This window comes from Pongo abelii, chromosome 19, assembly GCF_028885655.2.
Source record: "Pongo abelii isolate AG06213 chromosome 19, NHGRI_mPonAbe1-v2.0_pri, whole genome shotgun sequence".
Lineage (NCBI taxonomy): Eukaryota > Metazoa > Chordata > Mammalia > Primates > Hominidae > Pongo > Pongo abelii.
The window spans coordinates 65921025-65943578 of record NC_072004.2 but is presented as its reverse complement, the minus strand read 5'-3'; the positions used below and the strand labels follow the sequence as shown (position 1 = coordinate 65943578).

Genomic DNA, 22554 nt, shown 5'->3' with positions numbered 1-22554 from the left:
CCGCGTAGGAGCAGGACAAGAGCAAGGCCCAGCTGAAGTGGGTGAGGAGGGGCTCGCCGCCTGAAGCTGAGGCTGTGTCCCCTCCCGCCCCCGCACAGGTATGTCCAGAGCCTCCTGGACATCATGGAGTTCCTGGACAAGGATCCCGAGGACCATCGCACCCTGAGCCAGTGAGTGGGGGCCCTGGGTGGGGCAGGAAGGCAGGTGTTGGCCAGGGGCATCTGGGGTTGCAGCCCCTGGGGCAGAAGTACAGCAGGATGGAAGAAAAGACCCCTGCCTTCAGGAACATCCAGTCTGAGGGGGGAGACAGACTCTGCTTCAGGGAGCCCCAAGTTTGATGGGAGAGACATGGACTCCATTCTCACTGTTCCCTGAGCCCGGTGGGCAAGACCCAGGCCCTGCCCTGGGGAGGATGAGAACTCCGGGCTTTTAAGTGGGAAGCCTGCCGGCAGGCAGCTAAAACATCAGAACGGGCTTTGGGAGGAGCAGGGAGGGCATTGGGAGTCCATCGGATTGGGAAGGGTAGAGCGGGTGAAGACACCGTGGAGAGGGGAGTTAGAAGCGGAGGAGAGTCTGGGGGTGTCCCATGTGAACACCTGCCCTGCCCCACAGGTTCACTGACGCCCTGGTCACCATCCGGAACCGGCACAATGATGTGGTACCCACCATGGCACAAGGTGTGCTTGAGTACAAGGACACCTATGGCGATGACCCCGTCTCCAACCAGAACATCCAGTACTTCCTAGACCGCTTCTACCTCAGCCGCATCTCCATCCGCATGCTCATCAACCAGCACAGTGGGTGCCGACCACGGCGGCAGGGGGCAGGCAATTGGGGAGCGGTGCTGGGGCTGAGGGCCGGGCTGCTGAGGGGACCTAGACCACTCTTCAGAGCCCCACAAAGGGAGTCTTTGAATAGTTACTCCAGTAACTATGGAGTTAATGGCTCCGACATGGAAAAATAACATTTTTCTTTCTCATTCATTTTCCATTTCAAAAACGTTTTGTTTTCAATGTTTGCAAAATGTAAAATTATGTCTTTTACATCTTTAAAAGAATGTTTAGTATTTATAAAAACTCTCATTATGTTCAAAAACAATTTGTTGTTTAGAGTTTCTTATTCCAGGAGGATTCACTATGATTTTTGAGAAGTTGTAGCCAGTCATAAATTAAACAAGTTCCTCATGCTCAAATAATTTCCAAAGCAAGGTGGTAAGAGTTATCTTAGAATGTTATAGTCAAAGAAAAGAATAAATGCAATGTGGAGATGTGATGTGGGGAGAGACCTCTGAAAAGACGTCTGTTTCAGGTTTGTGAAGGTTTAAAAACGGCCTAAGCCAAGGCTGGAGGGGTCAGGAGTCAGGGAAGGGAGGACAGAAGCAGGGGAGCGGGGCAGCTTTAGGACTGGAGCCTACAGAGGCATTGGAGGTGAAAGTAGAGAGAGGAGGAGAGCCCGGGGGAAGAGGGAGCGCTGGGACAGACTGCAGCCCAGCCAACAGCACCCTCCCTTCCTGCCTGCAGCCCTCATCTTTGACGGCAGCACCAACCCAGCCCATCCCAAACACATCGGCAGCATCGACCCCAACTGCAACGTCTCTGAGGTGGTCAAAGGTGAGCCATTCCCACGGTGCCTGGCCCGCAGAGGAGCCCCAGGGACCCCTCCAATCTTAACCTGGCCAGAGGGTGACTCGTTCCTCAGTAAGGGGTGCCATGAGTTTAATGCTGGTGGTCCCCAGTGTCAATGTCAAGAGGACTGCCTGCTGGGTGGGCCACCCATACCCTGAATGACCCCATCTTCTCTCAGATGCCTACGACATGGCTAAGCTCCTGTGTGACAAGTATTACATGGCCTCACCTGACCTGGAGATCCAGGAGATCAATGGTGAGTGAGCGGGGCTGTGTGTGTGTCTGTCTTGGGGCTGGGGACACGGCAGGGCAAGGTGAGACAGGGAGTCGGGAGATGGACTGTTTTCTAGACAGGGGAGAAGCAGAGTTATTATTGTATTATAAATTCATTTGATAAATATTTGGGCTGGGCACAGTGGCTCACACCTGTAATCTCAGCACTTTGGGAGGCTAAGGCAGGCCAATCACTTGAGGTCAGGAGTTTGAGACCAGCCTGGGCAACATGGTGAAACCCTGTCTCTACTAAAAATACAAAAATTAGCCGGGCATGATGGCACATGCTTATAATCCCAGCTACTTGGAAGGCTGAGACAGGAGAATCACTTGAACCCGGGAGGCTGAGACTGCAGTGAGCTGAGATCATACCACTGCACTCCAGCCTGGGTGACAGAGCGAGACTTCATCTCAAACAAATAAGAAATTGAGTGAATGAATGAATGAAAGAGTAAGCCAGACAGAAATGGTCCCCGTTCTCATGGACCTTACATTTTTGGTGCTAGGGAGATTGCGGAATGGGGCCTTCAGCCAATTAGCAAGTAAATAAACAAGACCATCTCAGATCATGACAAGTGACAGGAAGGAAATAAAATGGGGTAACTCAACAGGGGTGGGGAGGAGGGCATGTTAGATGGTGTATCAGCTTGGCTGCTTTCCTAGAACCCCAATACCAGTGGCTTACTTAAGAGAGAGGCTTCCCTCTCGCCAGTCCCTTGCTGGACAGGTCAGGGCTGGCTCCCCACCCCTGATTCAGTTCTAGCCTGGAGGAAGGGAACAGGGGTGTGGAAAGCAGGGCCCAAGAATTGAATGCATCACTTCCATGAGTCACCGGCTACCCCAGCTCAAGGGAGGCTGGGGATTTAGTCTCTCACTGGGCAGCCATGTACTCAGTTAGAACTTTGTGGGAGGGGGTGCTTCCTTTGGGTAAGGTGGTTGAGCAGTGACCTCCTGGCAGTTTCCTGACCCTTGGTCTTGATTTGCCCTGCAGCAGCCAACTCCAAACAGCCGATTCACATGGTCTACGTCCCCTCCCACCTCTACCACATGCTCTTTGAGCTCTTCAAGGTGAGGAGGCTGGGAGCCGGTGCTTTGCGGGGAGCGTGAGTAGGGCTGGCTTCTCCCATGCATTTCTTACCTCTGCCCCTCCGCAGAATGCCATGCGGGCGACTGTGGAAAGCCATGAGTCCAGCCTCATTCTCCCACCCATCAAGGTCATGGTGGCCTTGGGTGAGGAAGATCTGTCCATCAAGGTATGTGACCCTTTGACCTTGGGGACCAGGGAGCAGTAGTGGGGGCTTCCCTCCTGCCAGGAGACGGGCTCTCCTTTTCTCCTACATGGTGGGCAGATCCTGGGGGTGGGGAAGACCATGAAAAGGTCAGGGGTATTGGGCGGGGTGGGGAAAATGAGCTGTAAAGAATCCCTGACACGTCCCATCTCTCCCAGATGAGTGACCGAGGTGGGGGTGTTCCCTTGAGGAAGATTGAGCGACTCTTCAGCTACATGTACTCTACAGCACCCACACCCCAGCCTGGCACCGGGGGGACGCCGCTGGTGAGATGGCTTCACCCCAGCCCCTCCTACCTCCTGAGGGAGGCTTCTCTCCTCCTCACTCACTTCCTTATCTCCCTGCTCACTCAGCTCCTGTGTGGCCGTCTGTGACAATCACCTGTCTTGAATCTGGGCCCCCGCACCTCCCACATCTCCCCAGTCTGCACAGATCTCACCTGTCGATGTCTCTCTGTCACCTTTCCCCCATCTTCCCTCTCCTCTGTAGCTCCCAAACCCCCAATTTCTACCTTTCTCCTGGTGTTGTCCAACTTGTCAGCACTTCCCTGTTAGAGAACTTGAGACTCAAAGGAGCCGTGGGGCCTGCTCTGACCTCCTGGCCCCTGAGCGGAACTCCTCTCCCTGCCCAAGCCTCCCTCCCGCATTCATGATTCCCCCATTCACCCCACACGCACTTCTTGCCTCAGTGTCCCCTCCCACATGTCCCCTCCCAGCTCTGGGACCCCTGCCGTGTGACCCCAGCTCCACACCCTTCCCTCCCTGCGTCAGTCCCTGCAGCTCCAGGAGGCCCCTGCCAGCCTCCTCATCCTCACTGCGTTCCTGCCCCGCTGCAGGCTGGCTTTGGTTACGGGCTCCCCATTTCCCGCCTCTACGCCAAGTACTTCCAGGGAGACCTGCAGCTCTTCTCCATGGAAGGCTTTGGGACCGATGCTGTCATCTATCTCAAGGTGAGGGCCCTTCCCGCAGAGCCCAGCTGGAGAAGAGGTTTGCTGATAGGACCTGGGCAGGCTTGGCCAGCTGCGAGCTTTCCTTTCCATCCCCCCAATCCTTCCCTGGCCCCAGACTCTGAGAACCCAAGCAAAGCTACAGTTCCTCAACCTGAAGAACCCTCAACCCCCAGACACGCACAGCTTGTCAGGGAATTTAGGGGAGTCTGTGGTCTATGATTAAGACCCCTGTGCTGGGAACCCTTGACTTGTTAGACCCAAAAGGAAGGGGACACCCTAGGTCTTGCCATTCAGTTCAGAGGAGAAGACTGAGGCCCGGAGTCGGTGACTTGCTCAGGGTCACACAGCCCGGCCTCCTCCCCATCCCTCTCCCTCCCTTAGAGGGAGCTGCTTTCTTGAATGGGCAGGAGCGGGACGCAGGAGGGATCACCCTTTCGTGGTCTTTCCAGGCCCCCGTGTCTGGCAGCTGGGCTGCCGCTGAGCTGGGGTGGGGTGGTCTGCTGAGGAGTGGACGAGGCACAGGGATGTAGGAGGGGCTGACCCTGACACTCCCCAGGCCCTGTCCACGGACTCGGTGGAGCGCCTGCCTGTCTACAACAAGTCAGCCTGGCGCCACTACCAGACCATCCAGGAGGCCGGCGACTGGTGTGTGCCCAGCACGGAGCCCAAGAACACGTCCACGTACCGCGTCAGCTAAGGGCCGCCGCGCATCTGCACCTGAGAGGATGGACTGCCGCCTCTGGGTCCCCCCACCGTGGTGCCCTCACCATCCTCCTGGGGGAGCAGGGGTTGGGTTCTCCCTGATGACCAGGTTCTGTCTCTATGGAAGTCACTGCGGTGACAGGTCTGTGATGGTCCCTAAGTGCCAGTCCGTCTCTGTGGAGACCCCTCGGTGGCCTCCCCATCTCTGTGGGCGATGCCTGAGGGTTGGGGATGTCTCCACCCTGATGAGGTGTCCCAGAGACATTTTCCCATGGCAGTCCTCCTCTCTGAGACCAGGGCTGTCACTTTTCTGCCAGGGGTACTGGGTCCCCCTCAGCACCCTCCACAGCACAGGCCTTCCAAGTGGATGTCCCGTTTGCCTTATTCCCCCAGCCCACAAAGGCACCCTGGCCTTGGTCTGTTGAAGTGTTAGGAAGAGGCTGGGTGCCCTCCAGACCTGGGGACTGAGTGGGGAAAGGAGTTAACACCCGTGAGTGGGGAATGAGGCTGGTCCTGCAGCCTCTCCCTCCACTCGGGGCTTGAAGGTCGGTGGCGGAGTGGGTGGCTCTCACAGGGCCCAACCCTAAAGTGGAGGAACCTTGTTAGACCGAGAGCTTGCCATCCAGCCAAGCTGCTTGAGGCCCTGCAGTGGCCTTGGCAATGTCTGTGCCACCTCCTGAGCCCTCCCAGCATGTCCTCCCATGCTCATGCCCACCCGCTCCTCCACAAGCCCAGTCCGTCCTGCCTGAGCTGCAGCCCCCAGCCCCCACTGTGCCCAGACATGTGTGCTCAGGGTGGCTTTCTCCCTAGGACCCTCTCTGTAAATAGTTAGTTTTATAACCCTGAATGCCCCCACCCTTCCCCTAAGCACACGGGGGTTAAAGCTGTGTGTCCCTCCCAGTGGCTGTGGCAGTGACAGTGACACCCACACCCACAGTAAAGAGGAGACTGAATGAGACTGGCCTGGCTGCATCCCTGGGGGCGGGGACCCACACGTGCGCGCGTACACACGCACACTGCAGCGCCCTGTGACGCACTGGGGACATCCGGCCCAGCTCAGGACCGTGAGTAAAACACTGGGCAAAGCCATCTGTTCAGAACGCCGGATGGCCCAGCACCTGGTGACAGACCTGTTGTCCCACCATACTCAGGGCCCAGCAGAGTCCGGCCAACCCAACAACTGGAGCAGACAGAAATTCTGGTCACTGGCACATCATAAGTATTTATTGAAATAAATTGAGAACTGCCTCCCCTTCACATGCAGGTGGGCACCCACTATAGCTACTGATGGCTTTAAGGATGTGGGTGCCTTCCAACCTCCCATGGCCCTGCCACCAGGCCCAGATGGTGCCAGTGTCCTCATATCTGTTTCCCGCCGAAGCCCCCTCTCCCAGCACAGATAGCAGAGGGGGGATAAGGGCTGAGTCCCAGGTACAGGGTGCTGGCCATAAGCCACAGCCCCTGGGCAGGAATGAGGGAGCCAGCATGCATTGGTGCCATCTGTCGCTCTGGGCAGATGGGAGGAGCTGGAGGGGTTTCCAAGCAGGAGCCCCCTGGCCTCATCGGTAACTCTGACCAGTGTCCTGGAAGCGGAGCTAGCTGCTGACCAGCGCCACACATGAACACTTCCTCCAAGGACATTTCCTAAAAAGGACACATGCTGTCCCCAGGCTGCTGGTAAACTCCACCCCCATCCAGGGAGCTGGCCCCAGCCCTCAGTGTGGCCCAGGGAAGCAGAGCTTGCACTGTCTGCCAGTTCTGAGCCCACTGATTCCCTGACAATGCCTGGGGCAGATGGGGGAGAGCTGATGAACCTTTCCAATCTCGTAGCTGCCAGGGACCCCCAGGTTTTGCCTCTCTGCCTGGCTGGGGTGAGGGCTGACCAGGTCAGCAGCTCCTAGGCTTTGGCTGGTGGAAGTGGTGTCCTCTGTCCCTATCAGTTCCTGTTTGCTCAGCTCCCAAAGAGGGCTTAGGTGCCCTCTGAGGAAGCAGCAGGAAGTGAAGGGAGTCCTGGCTTGGAGAATGGGTCAAAGACCAGGTCTTGAATGGGCCCTGAGAGGCAGACCTGTGTGGATGTCATCTCACCCCCTGGGACCCACAGGACAGAGGAGGGGAGAGGGAGAAGGGGGTGTTCATCCTCTCCTCTTGAGTCCTGGCAAAGACTGCACTCGCCCCAGGCTGCTTTCTCTGCTCTCCTGTTGAGGAGTTTGGCTGGGAGTCTACCCTGAGTGCGACTTGCTGCAGTGCCCACTGGCCTCCTGTGGGAGCAGGACAGAGCTCTCCCACCACACAGCCCCCTGGGAGAGTGGAGAGGAGCCGCTCCCACACCGGGCCCTGCTGAAATGCCCAGCCCAGCTCGGAGCCCTGGGGCCCGGCCTCAGGGCCTCTGGCAGGCAAGCAGGCAGGCAGGCCTCCTAGCTCCCCTCCACCCCAGCCCCACGATGGCCTGAGGGCAATGGGACAGCCTGACCCAGGCTCCTAGACTTGCCTCAGCCCTGGCCTCTCTGCCCTCTCCCCTTCATCTGCTCCTCCCCCAGGAACTCTGTGCCAAACAAGTCCTCAAAATAGGATTTATTACTAGGCCCTCTCCCTGGGGTCTCCCTTTCTGGGGGCTCTGGGTCTAGACCAAGTGACAGGGTAAGAGAGGGCATGTCCCCCCTGAGAGCGTGGGACCAGGCTAGCCCAAGTGCAGTGCCCAGGTCCAGCCTCCCTGGTGAGGCCTGTGCCCGCGGAGCCAGTGGCTGCCCCTGCCGGGCGCCAGCGCCTGTGCACCCTCCCCTAGCTCTTCTTGGCCTCCTGCTCTCGGCGCCGGAGCTTCTCCCGCTGCCGCGCAGCCTTCTCCTGGGCCTTGCGCTCCTTCTCGGCAGCCGCTGCCATCTCCTTCAACTTGCGCTTCACCAGTGCCCGGTCATGCGAGTTGCTGAGCCCCAGGCTCTGGGGAGGAGTCCGGGGTGAGGGAGAGAGTCCCAGAACCTTCCCGGTCCTGGCCTCCTACGCCCAGGCTCCTTTTGCCCCAGGTGTACTCTGTGGAGCTCCGAATCCTCCCTGGAGTGGAGCCTCCGCCTCCCACACCGTGACCTGCCCATGGATCAGAACCCCCAGAGCAAGAATTTGGAATGAGTGTGGTTGGGAAAGATGAGGGTTGGGGGTATTAGGCGCTTCCTCCTCCTCCCCCCGCCATTCCTCCACTCAGTATTTCAGCCTTGGCCCGGACCTGCGCAACCTCCTGAGGCCCAGAGATGGGGAGTCACTTGCCCAAGGTCACACAGTTAGTGCCCAAGGACCCTCCTCACTTCCAGAGACTTCCTGGGGGCTCTTTTCACCATCCCTGCCCCAAGCAACTCAGAGAGAGCAGGAGACAGGCCAGGAACCTCCCAGCTTATAGGTCAGAGGCCACCCATCCCCCTCCCTACAGCCTCCCCCTGCCCACGATTACCACTAGCCTCTGAGACAGAATCAGACCAAGCTGACCACGGGGAGATGTGGCTTCCCATGATACCAGGACACTCATATGCATCAAGGGTCATCCTAGAGGGCAAGGTCAGCCTGGAGACCAGGGCTGGAGCTTGAAGGTCACACTGAAGTCATGGACTAGAGTTTCAAGTCAAACTAGGGATTCATGCTACAACTCAAAAGATTAGACCAAGGACCTTGCCTAGAGGTCAGAGGTCAGGGTAGTGGCCACAGATGGAGTAAAAAGGTCAGCCCAGAAGGCTGGGCTGAGGGTCAAAGGTCAGGACGAGGGACTTCAAATCCTTGAAAGTCACCTCAAGTAACTGGGCTGGGTCATGGCCCTTCCACTCGGACCCACCTTTAGTTTGCTTCCGTCCAGCTGCAGCAGCTGCAGCCCGTCTACCTGCCGTGCAGCAAACTCGGCAGCATACTGTTCCAGGTTGAGGCTCTGCAGCCACTGGCCCACCTGCTGGCTGGTCCAATGGTGGACAGGGGGGAGGGGTTCATCCAGGAACTGGGCAGAGACCAAGGAGAGTGAGGGGGGAGGCTTGGCTTGTGACCTGAGCACCTTGTAGAGTCAGAGGTCAGGACTCCGTGGGCACCCTGGGCCAGCCTTGCTCACCTCGTCTGAAGACTGAGACAGTGTGTGGTAGGGGTAAGAACATTTGGCCTCCTGCCGGGGCCCACTGGGGATCTTGGGGCTGCTGCTGGGGGGCGTGGAGTCATCACTCAGAGTGGATTCCTAGACAGAAAAAGGTGCATGCCACTGAAGACAGTTCACCCCCAACCCACCATCCCTATCTGGGTGGAGCCAAGTCCTGGACTAGGCACCAGGAGTTGCTCAGTGCCTCCTATGCATGAGCCAGGAGCTGGGCCTGCACACAGGACATGATAACTCATGTCAGGCATCAGGACCTGAAGCCTTCAGGAGAGCAGGCAGCCATCTGGAGGACATGGGGCTAGAACCAAGCCAGGTTAGTAGGAATGGAGGCGGTCTCAGGCAAGGTGTCACTTCCTACAGGCAGACCACCGGGATTCCCCCAGGCTGGGTCAGGCGTCTCTGCTATGTGCCTCCCGCCTGGCCTCTAGTACCCCAGCTAATAAGGGCCTGATTAGAGGTCTTTATCCTCACTGGCCTGTGAGCTCTAGGAGGGCCTGGGTTGTATCTTGTTCATCATGGTGTCCCAGTGACCAGCATAAGGGAAGGAAGAAAGAGAAGGCGGAAAGAAGGAAGTTACAGGTCCGAAGGGATTCTTTCTTCCCAGAATTCTCAGCTTCTGATTTTCTGCTCTGCCCAGCTGCACATAAGAAACAGAACCGTAGAACAAGTACTGGGCTGGGGGTCGTAGAGCTTGGCACCTATATCTGTGCCAGTCTGTGGGCAAGCCCCTTCTCTCTGGGCCTTCCTTTGCTCATCTGTGCAATGGAGATGAGCATGCCTTGCCTCCCTACTTCACTGAGCCTTTGTGAGAGTAAAGCAGAAACGCGTTTGGGGCTTTGTAAACTGTAGAGGGCGCTCTGAACATAAGCAGATGCTCATCATTGCTTCTCTTACTCATCTCTCATCACATAGGGTTGTAAGCTTTCAGACCACTAGGTTGGGGTCCTGTTTGTCTCTATATCCCCCAGGCCTCACCCTACCAAGCAGGTGGCCCAGCTCCTCACACAGGAGTGGGGTTAGAACTTAACCAGGCAGAAGAGTTAGCAGGAATGAAGGAAGTCTCCAGCTGGATCAACGGTAGGGAATCAGTGTTTAGTTATTTGTTGAATGCATGAAGCAGTGAATGAATCAAGGAATGAACTACTCAGAATATGAAGGAGTGGATGAGTGAACGAATGAATTCAGAGAATGCATGAAGTAACGGATCACTGCATGGCTCCATGGATGGACAAATTGATTCCAGGAATGTCTGAATCCCAGCCTGAGTGAAGTATGCCCCTCATGTCACCTGAGACTGGGGGCCAGTTTGGGGACAAGAAAGGCATGGACTTACCTGGGAAGCTGACTTCTTAGGGCTGAAGCCCTCGTGTTTAGGGGAGCAGGTAGGGGAGGTGGTGCTACCCGAGGATGCTGAGCCCTTGCCGCTGTCTGTGAACCAGGAAAAAGGCAGGAACGGGGAGCCCCCTGACCTGCCGGACCCCTCCACTGACTCCCTGCAGAGAGAGTGTCCAGCATGGGTGTGGGTACAGAGGGGAGGACCAGGGCACATGGGGAGCCAGGGGCGGGAGCTGTGGGCGGGCCGCCATGGGCACCTCTCACCTGCTGCCCATGGACAGGCGGTTGCTGCCTTTCTCCTTCCGGCTCTTGCCCGTGGATGCTCGGCGCAGGGTGACCCTGTGGGGAGGCAGCAAGAAGTGGGGCAGGGCTGCCCACTGTTCTACCCCTTACCCCAGCAGCTCCAAGCCCTGCGATCTAGCCCCGCCTCCACTCACCCCAGGTCCAGGAACTTTCGGCGAGTCTTCTTATCCAGGCCGATGGTGGGGCTGGCGGGCTCGGGAGGACTGGCATCGCGGCTGTCATCTTTCCAGGGAGAGAAGGAAGGAAATTGCCTGTTTGCTGCCCTGCCTGCCTCCTTCGGCTGCCAGTATGGGGTGGTAGAAATTCTCTTGACTTAGAATCAGGCTCCTGGCTCTGGTGGCCTTCACTAGCTGGGTGTCCTAGGACAAGCCACTACCTCTCTGGCCTTCCTCCATTTTAAATATGGGGATAATAACATCTACCTACTTCATGGGACCTAATGGGATGCTTATGACAGCCTTTTACAAACTATAAAACGTTCCGAAAAGGTAGGAACTACTACCATTTACTCAATTTTATCCTGGCCACCTTCTTTTTTTTCTTTTTTGAGATGGAGTTTTGCTCTTGTTGCCCAGGCTGGAGTGCAATGGCGTGATCTTGGCTCACTGCAACCTCCGCCTCCCGGGTTCAAGCAATTCTCCTGCCTCAGCCTCCTGAGTAGCTGGGATTACAGGTGCCCGCCACCACGCCCGGCTAATTTTTTGTATTTTTAGTTCAGACAGGGTTTCATCATGTTGTCCAGGCTGGTCTTGAACTCCTGACCTCAGGTGATCCACCCGCCTTGGCCTCCCGAGGTGCTGGGATTACAAGCGTGAGCCACCGCACTCGGCCTATCCTGGCCAACATCTAACCAACCTTCCAATCTTGGCTCAAATGTCATTTCCAGGATGTTCCTAGCCAGGCCAAACATCCTGGTGTATGCTCTCCCGCCATGCTACCGCACACATTTCCCAAATAGCACTTGTTACAGTTTGTAACTAGACATTTAGTTAAGGGATGATTTAATTGGGTTTTTGTTTTGTTTTGTTTTTGAGGCAAGGAGTGATCATAGCTCACTGCAGCTCAAAACTCCCGGGTTCAAGCTATCCTCCCGCCTCAGCCTCCCAAGTAGCTGGTTCTACAGGTGCATACCACGCGGGGCTAATTTTTAAATTTTTTCTGGAGACGGTCTCGCTATGTTGCCCAGGCTGGTCTCGAACTCCTGGGCTCAAGCGATCCTCCCATCTCGGCCTCCCAAGGTGTTGGGATTACAGGCGTGAGCCGCCAGCCAGGCCTAATTTGATTGTTTCTCCACTAAACTACTATGATGATAAAGACTGCATGTGTTTGCTCACCTGGGTGTCCCAGAGCCCACAGGGTCTGACACTTAGCAGGCGCTCGGTAAAGAATGGGTGAGCCGCGGCGTTTACTCTCCACCTCCCCCAGCCACCCTGCCCAGCTGCCCCTTCCGCGGCTGCGGTGCGCGCCGGGACGGGGAGGGCTGCTGCGCCCGGGAGCTACCAGCAGGAGGTGCGGCGCTGCCCGCCTCTCACCTTCGCTGTGCGGCTCTGCGCGCGGGTGGCGGCGCACGAAGCTGGGGGAGCTGTCGGAGGAGGGCGCGGAGCGCGGCGGAGAGCAGGAGGCGGCGGCGGCCAGGCCCTCGTGCGACGCAGCGTTGTGCAGGGGCCGGTAGCGTGTGAGCGGCGAGGGCGGCGGCTCGTCCTCGTCCAGGCTGCGCCGCAACCCCGGAGGATCCAAGCAGAAAGAGCCCCCGGCCGGGGACCCCGGGCCTGAGTGCAAAGGCGAGCGCAGCCGGTGCAGGGGGCTCCCGCAGCCGTCGGTCACCTGGACGAGGGGGCAGCCGCTCACCGAGAACCCTCCTCCTCCCTTCCCAGAGGAGCTGGGAGACTTTCACCCTGTAAACTGCGGGCCCTGAGGGTCCTTCCGGGGCCTAGAGGGAGGATTTCCTCATGCCTTATGCAGCGGGGTGGCTGGAGAGTGAGAGGTGGGAAACGGGAGCTTTCAGCCCCACAGGCTGGGGCTGAATTCTCCCTCCTTCACTTACTGTGACTTTGCTATTGGACCTCTCAGGGCCTCAGTTTCCTCAGCTGTAAGATGGGGCTAATAATATCTTCTTTACACAGGATTAAATAAGCCAGAAGTGAACTGCAGCTAACACTTGGTAGCATTACTAGGTCAGAAGTCTGGGGATGTGTTTTCCCTGGAAGAGCACTTTGGAGAGATTATCCAGGGCTGGGAGGAGAGGGAGGGGTGGGAGGGTGTATGTGTGTTTTCCTAACTTGCCCCAACCTTGCCTCCGGGCCCGTCGGAGCCTTCACCATCCTCCGCGGAGCTGGCACTGTCCCGAAGCCTGGAGCGGGACGGCCGGTGTCTCCGGCCCTTGGCCAACAGTTGGGCCCGGGCCTTGTGTAAACTGCTGTCCAGTCTGGCCGTCTCTGGCACAGCCAAGTCCAGGTCTGCGAACCGGGGGAAGGGAGCAGAGACCAGACACATGAGAGGTGACAGCAAGCCCAGAGGCCCACCTCAGGGGCCACCTGCACCCACACCCCAGGCATTCAACCCGTGTTCTTGAGTGCTGGGAGTACAGACAGATGAAAAACAGGGTGTCTCCCCGTCTCAGGTGGGAGTGGGCGGGTGTGCAGGGGAAGCAGAAATGCCGGCACTAAAATACAGCGCCGTGTGATGAACCCTCATGTAGACACGGAGGAAGGGCAGCCCTGTTTGGATGCATCAGAGGAGGAAACACCAAAGCTGGGTTTTAAGGTCTGGGTAGGAGTTTGTAAGAGATGAGGTGGGCAAAACAGGTATATGCAATGCTAGGAAGTAGGGAAACAAGGGTGGTACCTCCAGGGACAGTTGGAGGGTAGCTTTGTGGAGAGAAGGGTTGAGGGATGAGGCTGGAGAGATGATGGAAATAATGGCCACCACTTAAGAAACACTTACCAGACAATGTACATACATCATCTCTCACTCAAAACAACCTGGTGGGGTTAGGACAGTTACTATGCATACTTTACAGCCGAGCAAACTAAAACTCAGAGAGGTTAAGTCACTTGACTAAAGCCACCAGCTAGCAATGGTCCAGGATTTGAGCCTGGCTAGTCTGGCTCTAGAGACTGGCCCTACTGGGGACACTGGCTTGCTGTGCCACGTGCAGGGTCTCACTCAGAGATAGCACTGCTGAGCATCTAGAGGGCTTGCAGTTGGAGTGGAGCAAAGGGACACCCCCAGAATCCACTGGCAGTGGCAGGAAGGAAAGCCCCATGGTCCCCGAAACCTCTCTTCTGTCCTGGGTCTGTGGCCCTGTGCTAGGTCTTGCATGAGGACATGGAGGAAGAGTGGGCAGACTCAGTGGGTCCAGCATTAAAGTCCTTATTGCTCACAGCTCCACTTGTCATGTGCTGCACCTCGGAATGAAGCCCTCATGCTGTACCAGTCCTGAGCTTGGCACTCGGTCTCCAAACAGAAAGAGTCTTCCCAGGCTTCAAGATGGGTCAAAACTTTTCCTGCCCACTCCACCCAGCATGATCTCAGGGGCCCTATTCTGTCACTCATGCCCACCCTGCCTTGTCTGCTCCTGTTTCCTTCTGTAGACAACCCCTAAGCCACCCCAGTTGCTCTCCTGGCTTAACCACCACCTATTTCTATTTCCAGCCTTGACCCCCTCCCCTGAATTCGGAGTGTGGGCACTCAGGCACCTGCCAAGGAAGTTACCACGTCAAAGACCCCAAGGTATCTCAAGCTCAACTCATCAAAATGAACCGATCACGTAACCTCAAACCAGCTTCTACTCTCTTCCTTGACTCAGTGAAAAGCCCCCTTGTCCACCCAAGTTGCCCAAGTCAGACAGCCCTAAGCTACCCTTCTTCTCTCTCAGCCCCATACCCAGTTGGTAATTCATATGTCCAACTGTCTAGCTGACACCTCCACTTTGATGTCCACCGGGGTCTTCAGCCTACATGTGCTGCAATCTCTCCGGATCTCTGCCACCCCAGAGCTGCTCCTCCCAGTCTTGGTGAACAGTAGCTCCATCCTTCTAGTTGCTCAGCTGAACCCCTGGAGTCATTCTTCACTGCTTTCCCTACCATCCTACAAACTGATTCATCCACAATTGCTGTTAGCTCTATTTTCAAAAAATAGCTAGACATACTGAAATATTTATGGTGAAGGGATATGATGTTTTGGACTACGTTCCACATAATCCAGGGCAATGGGGGAGGGCGTGGATGGGATAGATATGAAACTAGACTGGCTATGACTAGGTCATTGTTGAGGCTGGGTAATGAGTTCTTGAGTGCATGATAGAGTACACTTTGCTGTAATCTCTAATTTTGAATCTGTTTGAGATTTTCCTTAAAAATTATTGTTTGTGTATGCGAATGTATACACATACTCCTATACATGCGTACATATGGAGAGAAAGGGAGGAGAGCAGAGGAAGGGAGAGGAGAGGAGAGGAAAGAAAAAGAAGGGAGAGGATGGGAGGAAAGGGAGGGAAGTGAGAGAGAGAACTCACAGTCTCTTAGACCAGAGGGTCTAAACTGCCATCATCTTTTAGCCTGGATTATTACAAACAGCCTCCTAGCTGGTCTTCCTTCCGCCTCCCTTTCCCATCTAGTCTATTTTCAACACAGCAGCCAGAGTGATCCTGATCAAACATGTCAGTTTATATCACTCCCCTGCTCAGAACCCTCCAGTGACTTCCGTCTCATGCAGATTAAGAGCCAAAGTTCTCCCAGTGGCCTTCCAGAGTCAGCCTATGCTCCCTTGCCTCTCTGAGCACTACTCCTGTCCCTCCACTCCAGCCATCCTGGCCGCCTGGCTCATCCTCACACAAGCCAGCCTGCATTGCAGGGCCTTTGCACCTCCTCTGCCCTTTTTCTGCAAGGCTCTTTCCACAGATTTCTACGTGGTTCTCTCCCTCACTTCCTTCAAGTCTTTGCTTAAATGCTTTCTCTCACTGAGGCCTTCCCTGACCACCCAATTTATAATAGCCCCCCCACTCCAAAACTCCACTCCTGTTTTTTTCCTATATCATTTCTCATCCTCTGGCATGCTATATATTTTGCTTATATCATTTATTGTCTTTCTCCACCCATTAGAATGTCAGCTCCATGAGGACAAGTTTCTGCTTTGTTCACTGCTCTACCACAGGCAGAGAACAGTGCCTGGCACACAGTAGGTGCTTAGCACACCCTTTTAATGAAAGAAAAAAGTTCTGTTGATTGGCCTCTTCACACCCACGGAACCTGGGCTCTCCTCTCCCTCTGGACCAAACTGCCTTAGCTCAGGCCTTCACCTGAGTGGAGGGGAGCTGCCCCCACTCCCACCCCCTGCCACCCCAAAACATGCAACTATCCCTCCTTCGCTCCCTGCCTCCTGTCTGGCTCCTCCTCGTACCTTCCATGTGACTAGAAGAAACTTTCTGAAGCACCTTTCTTTTTTTTTTTTTTCTTGTGGAGACAGAATCTCGCTCTGCCACCCAGGCTAGAGTGCAGTGGCATGATCTTAGCTCACTGCAACCTCCACCTCCCAGGCTCGAGCGATTCTCCTGGCTCAGCCTCCCGAGTAGCTGGGACTACAGGTGTGTGCCACCACACCTGGCTAACTTTTGTACTTTTAGTAGAGATGGGGTTTCGCCACGTTGGCCTGGCTGGTCTTGAACTCCTGGCCTCAAGTGATCTGCCCGCCTTGGCCTCCCAAAGTGCTGGGATTACTGGTGTGGGCCACCGCGCCCGGCCTGAAGCACACTTCTGACCATGTCCCATACTCTCCTGCTTTTGAAACTCTCGCAGAAGGGGCCCCAAAGCTAACAATATGAAGTCCATGCTATTCAGCTCTCTATTCAAGGCCTGAGGGGCCCAGCCCACCCTTTCTGTGTTCCCCACAGATTCCTCCTTTTACATGACTACGGCTGAGAGCACTGGCCCTGGAGCCAGATGGCCAGGCTGAAGCCAGTTCTATCATTTGCCGGCTGGGTGACTCTGGGCAAGTTACTTCCTTTTAGGTGTCAGCTTTCTCATGTGTAAAATGGGATTATACTAGCACTGTCTTCCTTATAGGGTAGTTGTGAGCATCAAATAAAATAATCCACATACAGTACTTCGCCATAATGCTATGACTTAGTACGAGCTCAACAGGCGCTCGTTGGTGATGGCGTCTGTGGGATCAACTGAATTGCTTATACTGATACCTATATGTGTACCTGCCTCTACCTCACTTCCCACCTCCATCCCTATGCTCCATCTCTCTCCAGCCCTTCTTTGTCCGGCTAATCAACTCTGACACAGCACTGTCTGACAGCCGCACCACACTACCATATGGTCACGATACGGTCGGGATATGGTCGCCAATGACTGTCTCCTCATGCTGGCCTGCAACCTGCAGAGGGTGAAACCCTTCCCTGTCCACTGTGTATCATAAGAGCCTGGTGTGGCACCTGACAAGGAGCAGGTGCTCAGGAAGTGCTGAAGCAAAGTCACACTTCCATGGACCAGTGCATGCTTTGGCGGAGATGGACTCCAGACACACACGGGTGCTGATGAAGATCACCTCCATGCCCATGCCCACATCCCATCACGTCCACATTTCAATCCTCTGCCCAGCACCCCCCACCATCTAGTATGTTCCTTGTTTATTTATGTGTGCTTTGATCATCTGTCCCCCTACTTGCCCCTGCACGAAAATTTGAGCTCCATGAGGACAGTGATTTTGTCTGGCTTGTTCGTTGCTGTCTCCCCAGAGCCAAGGACAGAGCCTGATGCATATTAGGAGCTCTATACATATTTGTTGAATGGATGAAAAGACGGGGGGAGACTGGGAGGCTACTACTTTAAATATGGCAGCCAGGCTGAGGTCTGGGTAACCATAAAGAGCCGGGGTTGCAGAAGGAACAAAAAGAGCTTTCTAAGGAGAGAGAATGGTGCAGCCTTGGGCTTGGAGCACCTGGGGAGCAGCGAGGGGGCCAGCACAGCCTGCGAGGGGAAGGAAGGGTCTGGTTGAAAAGGGAGGGTGGACACCGAGAGGAGATTGCAGTTGTCCAGGGGGCAACCTGCTGGTGTTTCCAGCCCCTGGGGCTGAGCTGGGGGAGGGAGCCCTCTGTTCCCAGCCCCCTGACACAGAATCTCCAGGCACTGCCTGGAAGCAGCAACAAGGATTGAAGGCTGAACCACAGAAAAATAAGAGCTAATCCTTATTGAGCTCTTACTGTGCTAGGCACTGTTCTAAGTGCTTTACAATTACTAGCTCATTTGAGCCTCCCCACAGCCCTACGAGGAAGGGACTCCAGGAATCCCCAGGGCAGCCATAATTTGCCCGAGGGCATAAAGCTGGTGAGGAGCCGGCCAAGGTTACAGAGAGACGGTCTAGCTCTGTTGGTAAGCATTAAGCATGCTACACCCTCTCTGAAGCAGAGATAGGAAGGAATTTTGAGTCCAACCTCTCATTGTATGGATGGGAAAACTGAGGCTCACAGAGGACAGCAGGACACCTTTGGCCAAGGGGACAGAGGGAGTTAAGGAGAGTGGCTCCCAGGCCAGGGATCTGGCATCCTCTACCCTTTTGGCACCTAGCTGGTGCCCAGCCAACTCAAAACAGGGAGAGGGGTCCCTTGCTCCTGACTCTGGGCCATATCAGCACCATGGCCATCTTACCTTGGAGGGGCTGGGGAGCAAGGGGACTCCTAAGGGGCTTGGTGGTTTTGAGGCAAGGTGGGCCAGCCTGTCCTGGGTCCTCTGCTCTATGAGGCTCTCCCTCCAGCTTCTCTCTCTTCCCTCTTCTCTGTTCCTGCCCTCCCTCCCTATCCTCCTCCCCCATCTCTCTCCCTCTTCCTCCTCCTCCCAGCCCTGGGCAGTGGGAATTCATAAATGTTTAATGGCCTTTCACATGAGGAAGCAGTGAGGACCCAGCTACCTCAGCAGTGAGGAAAACAGGCAGGGGTTGCGTGGGGAGTAGAGGGTAGGGAGGTGGCAGAGTAGGGGCAGAAAAGCCCAGGGAAGGGAGAGCTCGTTTCCGTCAGGCCTGCGCTTAAGTCAGGCCTGAGTAGGGACAGACACTCGAGATTGAGGCCCTGAGGCAGTTCAAGGCTAGGGGAGCTGGAGGAGACTGGGATGGGAAGCAGCAGTTCCTGGCATGGCCAGGGGAGAGAGGGAAGAAGGGAGAGATGAGGAGAAGCTGGGGACCCTCTGGCATAGGAGCCCCTCGAGGAGCAGGCCACTCTCCCCCTCTCCCTCATTCCTCCAAGTTCCTTTGCTCAGGAGTCCTCCTGACTCCTCCACCGGAATCCCGCTGGGAAACTGGCTTTCCGCCCCAGTGCATGCTGGGAACTCTGCCCAGCTGGGGTGGTTTCTTTCTCCAGTCCACACAAGAGAAGATTGCAGGGGGTAAATGATGGTACCGTGGTGTGTGCATGCACCCCAGTGTGTACTGAGGACGTGGGCGTGCAGGCCAGCATGAGGGGGCCAGCCTGGGGGTATTGAGGCTGTGTGTGTTATGCATTTGATTTCAGCACACATCCAAGCAGGGTGAGGTCCCTTGCACTTATTTATGTGACTTGGAGGTAACGTGTGTCATCTGGGCTGGAGTTGACAGGTGTATAGGATAGTCACTAAGAGCGGGAAGTCTGGCAGTTTGGGGTTCTAGTCCCAGCCCTGCCACTAACTTGCAATGTGATCTTGAAAGCAAGTCACTTCAGCCCTCTGTACCCTACACTCCTGGTCTGCAAACTGGGCTTACATTATTGTAAGGGTTAACTAATACAGTGCATGTGAGATGGGGGTGCTTAACCTAGTATCTGGCATAAGATAAGCACTTAATAAATGGAGACCCTTATTGTTATAACTGGTGTGTCCACTAAGATAGTGGTGACAAAGGGTCAGGCCACAATACCTACACACACACACACACACACACACACACACACTGAAGCCGCCAAGAAGCACCCTATCCCCTTCAATGCCTGGTGGCCCAGGAAGGAAGTACTCTATGGCTGTGTCTATTGACTAGCGATAGAGCCACACGGAACTTACCAAAAACTTCATCCACGGGTTCTCGGAGCTTTGAAGAAGCCATGACTCAAGAGAGCTGGGAAGAACAAGAGGGGAGAGAAAGAAAAAGAGAGCCTGGGTAAGAGATTCAGGCTGACCGAGGCAGGAGAGATGTGGAAGTCTACCTGCTCCAGGCCTGTTGGCCCCTCCCCTTACCTTAGAACCCTTCTTCTGTCCCCTGGAAGAGAAGCCATTGGAAGCATAACCCAGATCGTGGGCGCCGGGGCAGGAGGTATAGTAGGAGGGTGGGGGCAGACGCAAATCCAAGGCACAGACACAGGCTGAGCCCTGTGGTCCTGGTATCCTGGTCCACTGATTTGCTGTGTGCCTTCACATGGGTCACTGAACTTCTCCCCTTCACTGTCTTGGGCCTTCGCATCATTAGCATCCCCTAAAAGCTTTCAATCATCAACTGTCCAATCAAATCTGGGAGAAGTCATGGAGATTATTAAATCCAATCCTCTCACGTTACAAATGAAGAAACAGAAGGGGGAGTGACTGGCCCAAGATCACATAGCAAGTTAATGGCAAAATCAGGACCAGGACCCAGGTTCTCCCATCCGTCTACCCACCTATGCACTCATCCACCTATCTACTTGCCTACTCATCATCCATTCACTCACCCATCTATCTACCCATCCATCCATCCCACATCTGCTCCCATGCACCCAACATCTGCTGCCATCTGTCCATCCACCTATCTTTGCATCCATCAATTCTCCATCTCTTTTCCAATCCTGCCTCCCCCTTCCCTACAACCCCCATCACTGGTACCCTCACCACCGGCCTTTCTGAACAAGAGCTGTTCAGGAAGCTGGCACCATCAGCAGGGCCACTGTTCCAGACACAGTTCTCACAGTTCTTGACAGACTCATAGATGTAGGAGGGTATGAGGAGTACACACAGCACACAATGGACAGCCAAACCTCTATGATGCAACTATGTTCTGGGAAGAAGTGTGAATGGGTAGGGTTTTTTTTGTTTTGGTTCAAGGTTTTTTGGTGGGAAGCAAGAAGGGAGGGCAGATAAGGAAGGATATATATAGCTGAAACCATTTGACTAGGCTTTCAAGCAGATGTAGGATTCCAGTAGCCCTAGGGAGCCCACTGGCCAGGGGATACTGGCTGGGGGCAGAGTGAGGAAGCCCAGGGGCCACTGATGGTTTAAGGCAAGGGGACGCTGCATGGCTGAAACATGACCTCCAATTACTTCTAACACTGAGGTCCCCAGGAGAATGGCAAGGCACTGAGCTAGATCATACATGTGTCAGATGTAGGAAGGCTAGGCCACATGCCTGCTGGGGTCTTTTCCAGCTCTTCTTTTCCGTTATTACATAGACATCATCTACCTTTACCGTGGCCAGCCTTGGGAATTTTTTTTTTTTTTTTTTTTTTTTTTGAGACGGAGTCTTGCTCTGTCGCCCAGGCTGGAGTGCAGTGGCGCTATCTTGGCTCACTGCAAGCTCCACCTCCCGGGTTCACGCCATTCTCCTGCCTCAGCCTCCTGAGTAGCTGGGACTACAGTCGCCCGCCACCACGCCTGGCTAATTTTTTTGTATTTTTAGTAGAGACAGGGTTTCACCGTGTTAGCCAAGATGGTCTCGATCTCCTGACCTCGTGATCCGCCTGCCTCGGCCTCCCAAAGTGTTGGGATTACAGGCGTGAGCCACCGCGCCTGGCCTGGGAATTTTCATATCCCCACTTTACAGATGTGAAAACTGAGAAACAGGAGATGAGAGGAAGCCAGGCAAAGGTGGTGCATGTTTATAATCCTAGCTACTCAGGAGGCTGAGGTGGGAGGATCACTTGAGCCCAGGAATTCTAGACCAGCCTGGGCAACATAGTGAGACACTCATCTCAAAAATAAGTAAGTAGCCTGGCGTGATAGCTCATGCCTGTAATCCCAGCACTTTGGGAGGCCGAGGCGGGCAGATCACCTGAGGTCAGGAGTTTGACACCAACCTGGCCAACATGATGAAACCCCGTCTCTACTAAAAACACAAAAATTAGTTGGGTGTGGTGGTGCACACCTGTAATCCCAGCTACACAGGAGGCTGAGGCAGGAGAATCACTTGAACCTGAGAGGTGGAGGTTGCAGTGAGCCGACAATCATGCCATTGCACTCCAGCCTGGGTGACAAGAGGGAAACTCCATCTCAAAAAGAAAAAAAGTAAATAAGTAAATAAATAAAAGCAAAAATAATAATAATAATAATAAAAGAGGCAGAACTCAGTCTTGAGCCAGGGCTCGTGCCCCTCTGCACTATCCTAGGTGATGATCTGCAGTTTAGGGGTGGAGGAAGAGATAAGCATAGAGGGAGGGAAGCTGCTCCACACTGACCAGGACTGGGAGAAGCATCAAAACTACCTCCAGGCTGGGCACAGTGCCTCACGCCTGTAATCCCAGCACTTTGGGAGGCCGAGGCGGGCAGATCACCTGAGGTCGGGAGTTTGAGACCAGCCTGACCAATATGGAAAAAACTGTCTCTACTAAAAATACAAAATTAGCCGGCTGTGGCGGCACATTCCTGTAATCCCAGCTACTCGGGAGACTGAGGCAGGAGAATTGCTTGAAGCTGGGAGGTGGAGGTTGCAGTCAGCCGAGATCCTGCCATTGCACTCCAGCCTGGGCAACAAGAGCAAAACTCCGTCTCAAAAAAAAAAAACAAAAAACAAAACCACCTCCAGATTCCATAAATGCCTGGGGCTGAAAGCAGAAAATGAGGTGTGGGAAGGGGTCATCAGGGAAGTAGACCCTCCAAGAACCCTCCTGCCATTCTTGAACTCCGGGGGCTACTAGCAAAGATCTAGAACATTTCTTCCTGTCCTGACAGGCCAGATGGGAAGGGAGGCTCACCCTAAGAATTAACCACATTTCCTCATTCAACCACAAAGCCTTATCTGGCTAGGACCCAGCTGCCA

The 22554-nt window shown here is 55.0% G+C and overlaps 2 protein-coding genes across 4 annotated transcripts in view; one reads left to right on the top strand and one right to left on the bottom strand.

The window, feature by feature from the left end:
- The window catches only part of PDK2 (pyruvate dehydrogenase kinase 2), a gene marked incomplete at its 5' end in the record, with an annotated part of 15666 nt that extends 9870 nt beyond the window's left edge, over nucleotides 1–5796 (top strand). Inside the window, 9 exon segments of the mRNA NM_001133610.1 lie at nucleotides 99–170; nucleotides 613–797; nucleotides 1521–1610; nucleotides 1804–1881; nucleotides 2890–2966; nucleotides 3053–3151; nucleotides 3346–3453; nucleotides 4023–4136; nucleotides 4693–5796. Of these exon segments, the coding sequence (NP_001127082.1) occupies nucleotides 99–170; nucleotides 613–797; nucleotides 1521–1610; nucleotides 1804–1881; nucleotides 2890–2966; nucleotides 3053–3151; nucleotides 3346–3453; nucleotides 4023–4136; nucleotides 4693–4833 (964 nt within the window). The 3' untranslated portion in view covers nucleotides 4834–5796.
- The window catches only part of SAMD14 (sterile alpha motif domain containing 14), a 20640-nt gene continuing 3608 nt past the window's right edge, over nucleotides 5523–22554 (bottom strand). Inside the window, exons 1-11 of one of the 3 annotated variants that reach the window (XM_054546594.2) lie at nucleotides 20415–21003; nucleotides 19791–20060; nucleotides 19617–19671; nucleotides 12880–13046; nucleotides 12123–12414; nucleotides 10725–10812; nucleotides 10552–10626; nucleotides 10286–10445; nucleotides 8914–9033; nucleotides 8650–8805; nucleotides 5523–7772 (exon numbers count right to left, since the gene is read on the bottom strand). In XM_054546594.2, the coding sequence (XP_054402569.2) occupies nucleotides 7617–7772; nucleotides 8650–8805; nucleotides 8914–9033; nucleotides 10286–10445; nucleotides 10552–10626; nucleotides 10725–10812; nucleotides 12123–12414; nucleotides 12880–13046; nucleotides 19617–19659 (1257 nt within the window). In that variant the 5' untranslated portion in view covers nucleotides 19660–19671; nucleotides 19791–20060; nucleotides 20415–21003 and the 3' untranslated portion in view covers nucleotides 5523–7616. Of the gene's footprint in view, nucleotides 7773–8649; nucleotides 8806–8913; nucleotides 9034–10285; nucleotides 10446–10551; nucleotides 10627–10724; nucleotides 10813–12122; nucleotides 12415–12879; nucleotides 13047–19616; nucleotides 19672–19790; nucleotides 20061–20414; nucleotides 21004–22554 lie in introns of those variants that run through there. The other 2 variants (XM_024235388.3, XM_024235385.3) reach the window with 2 other exon arrangements.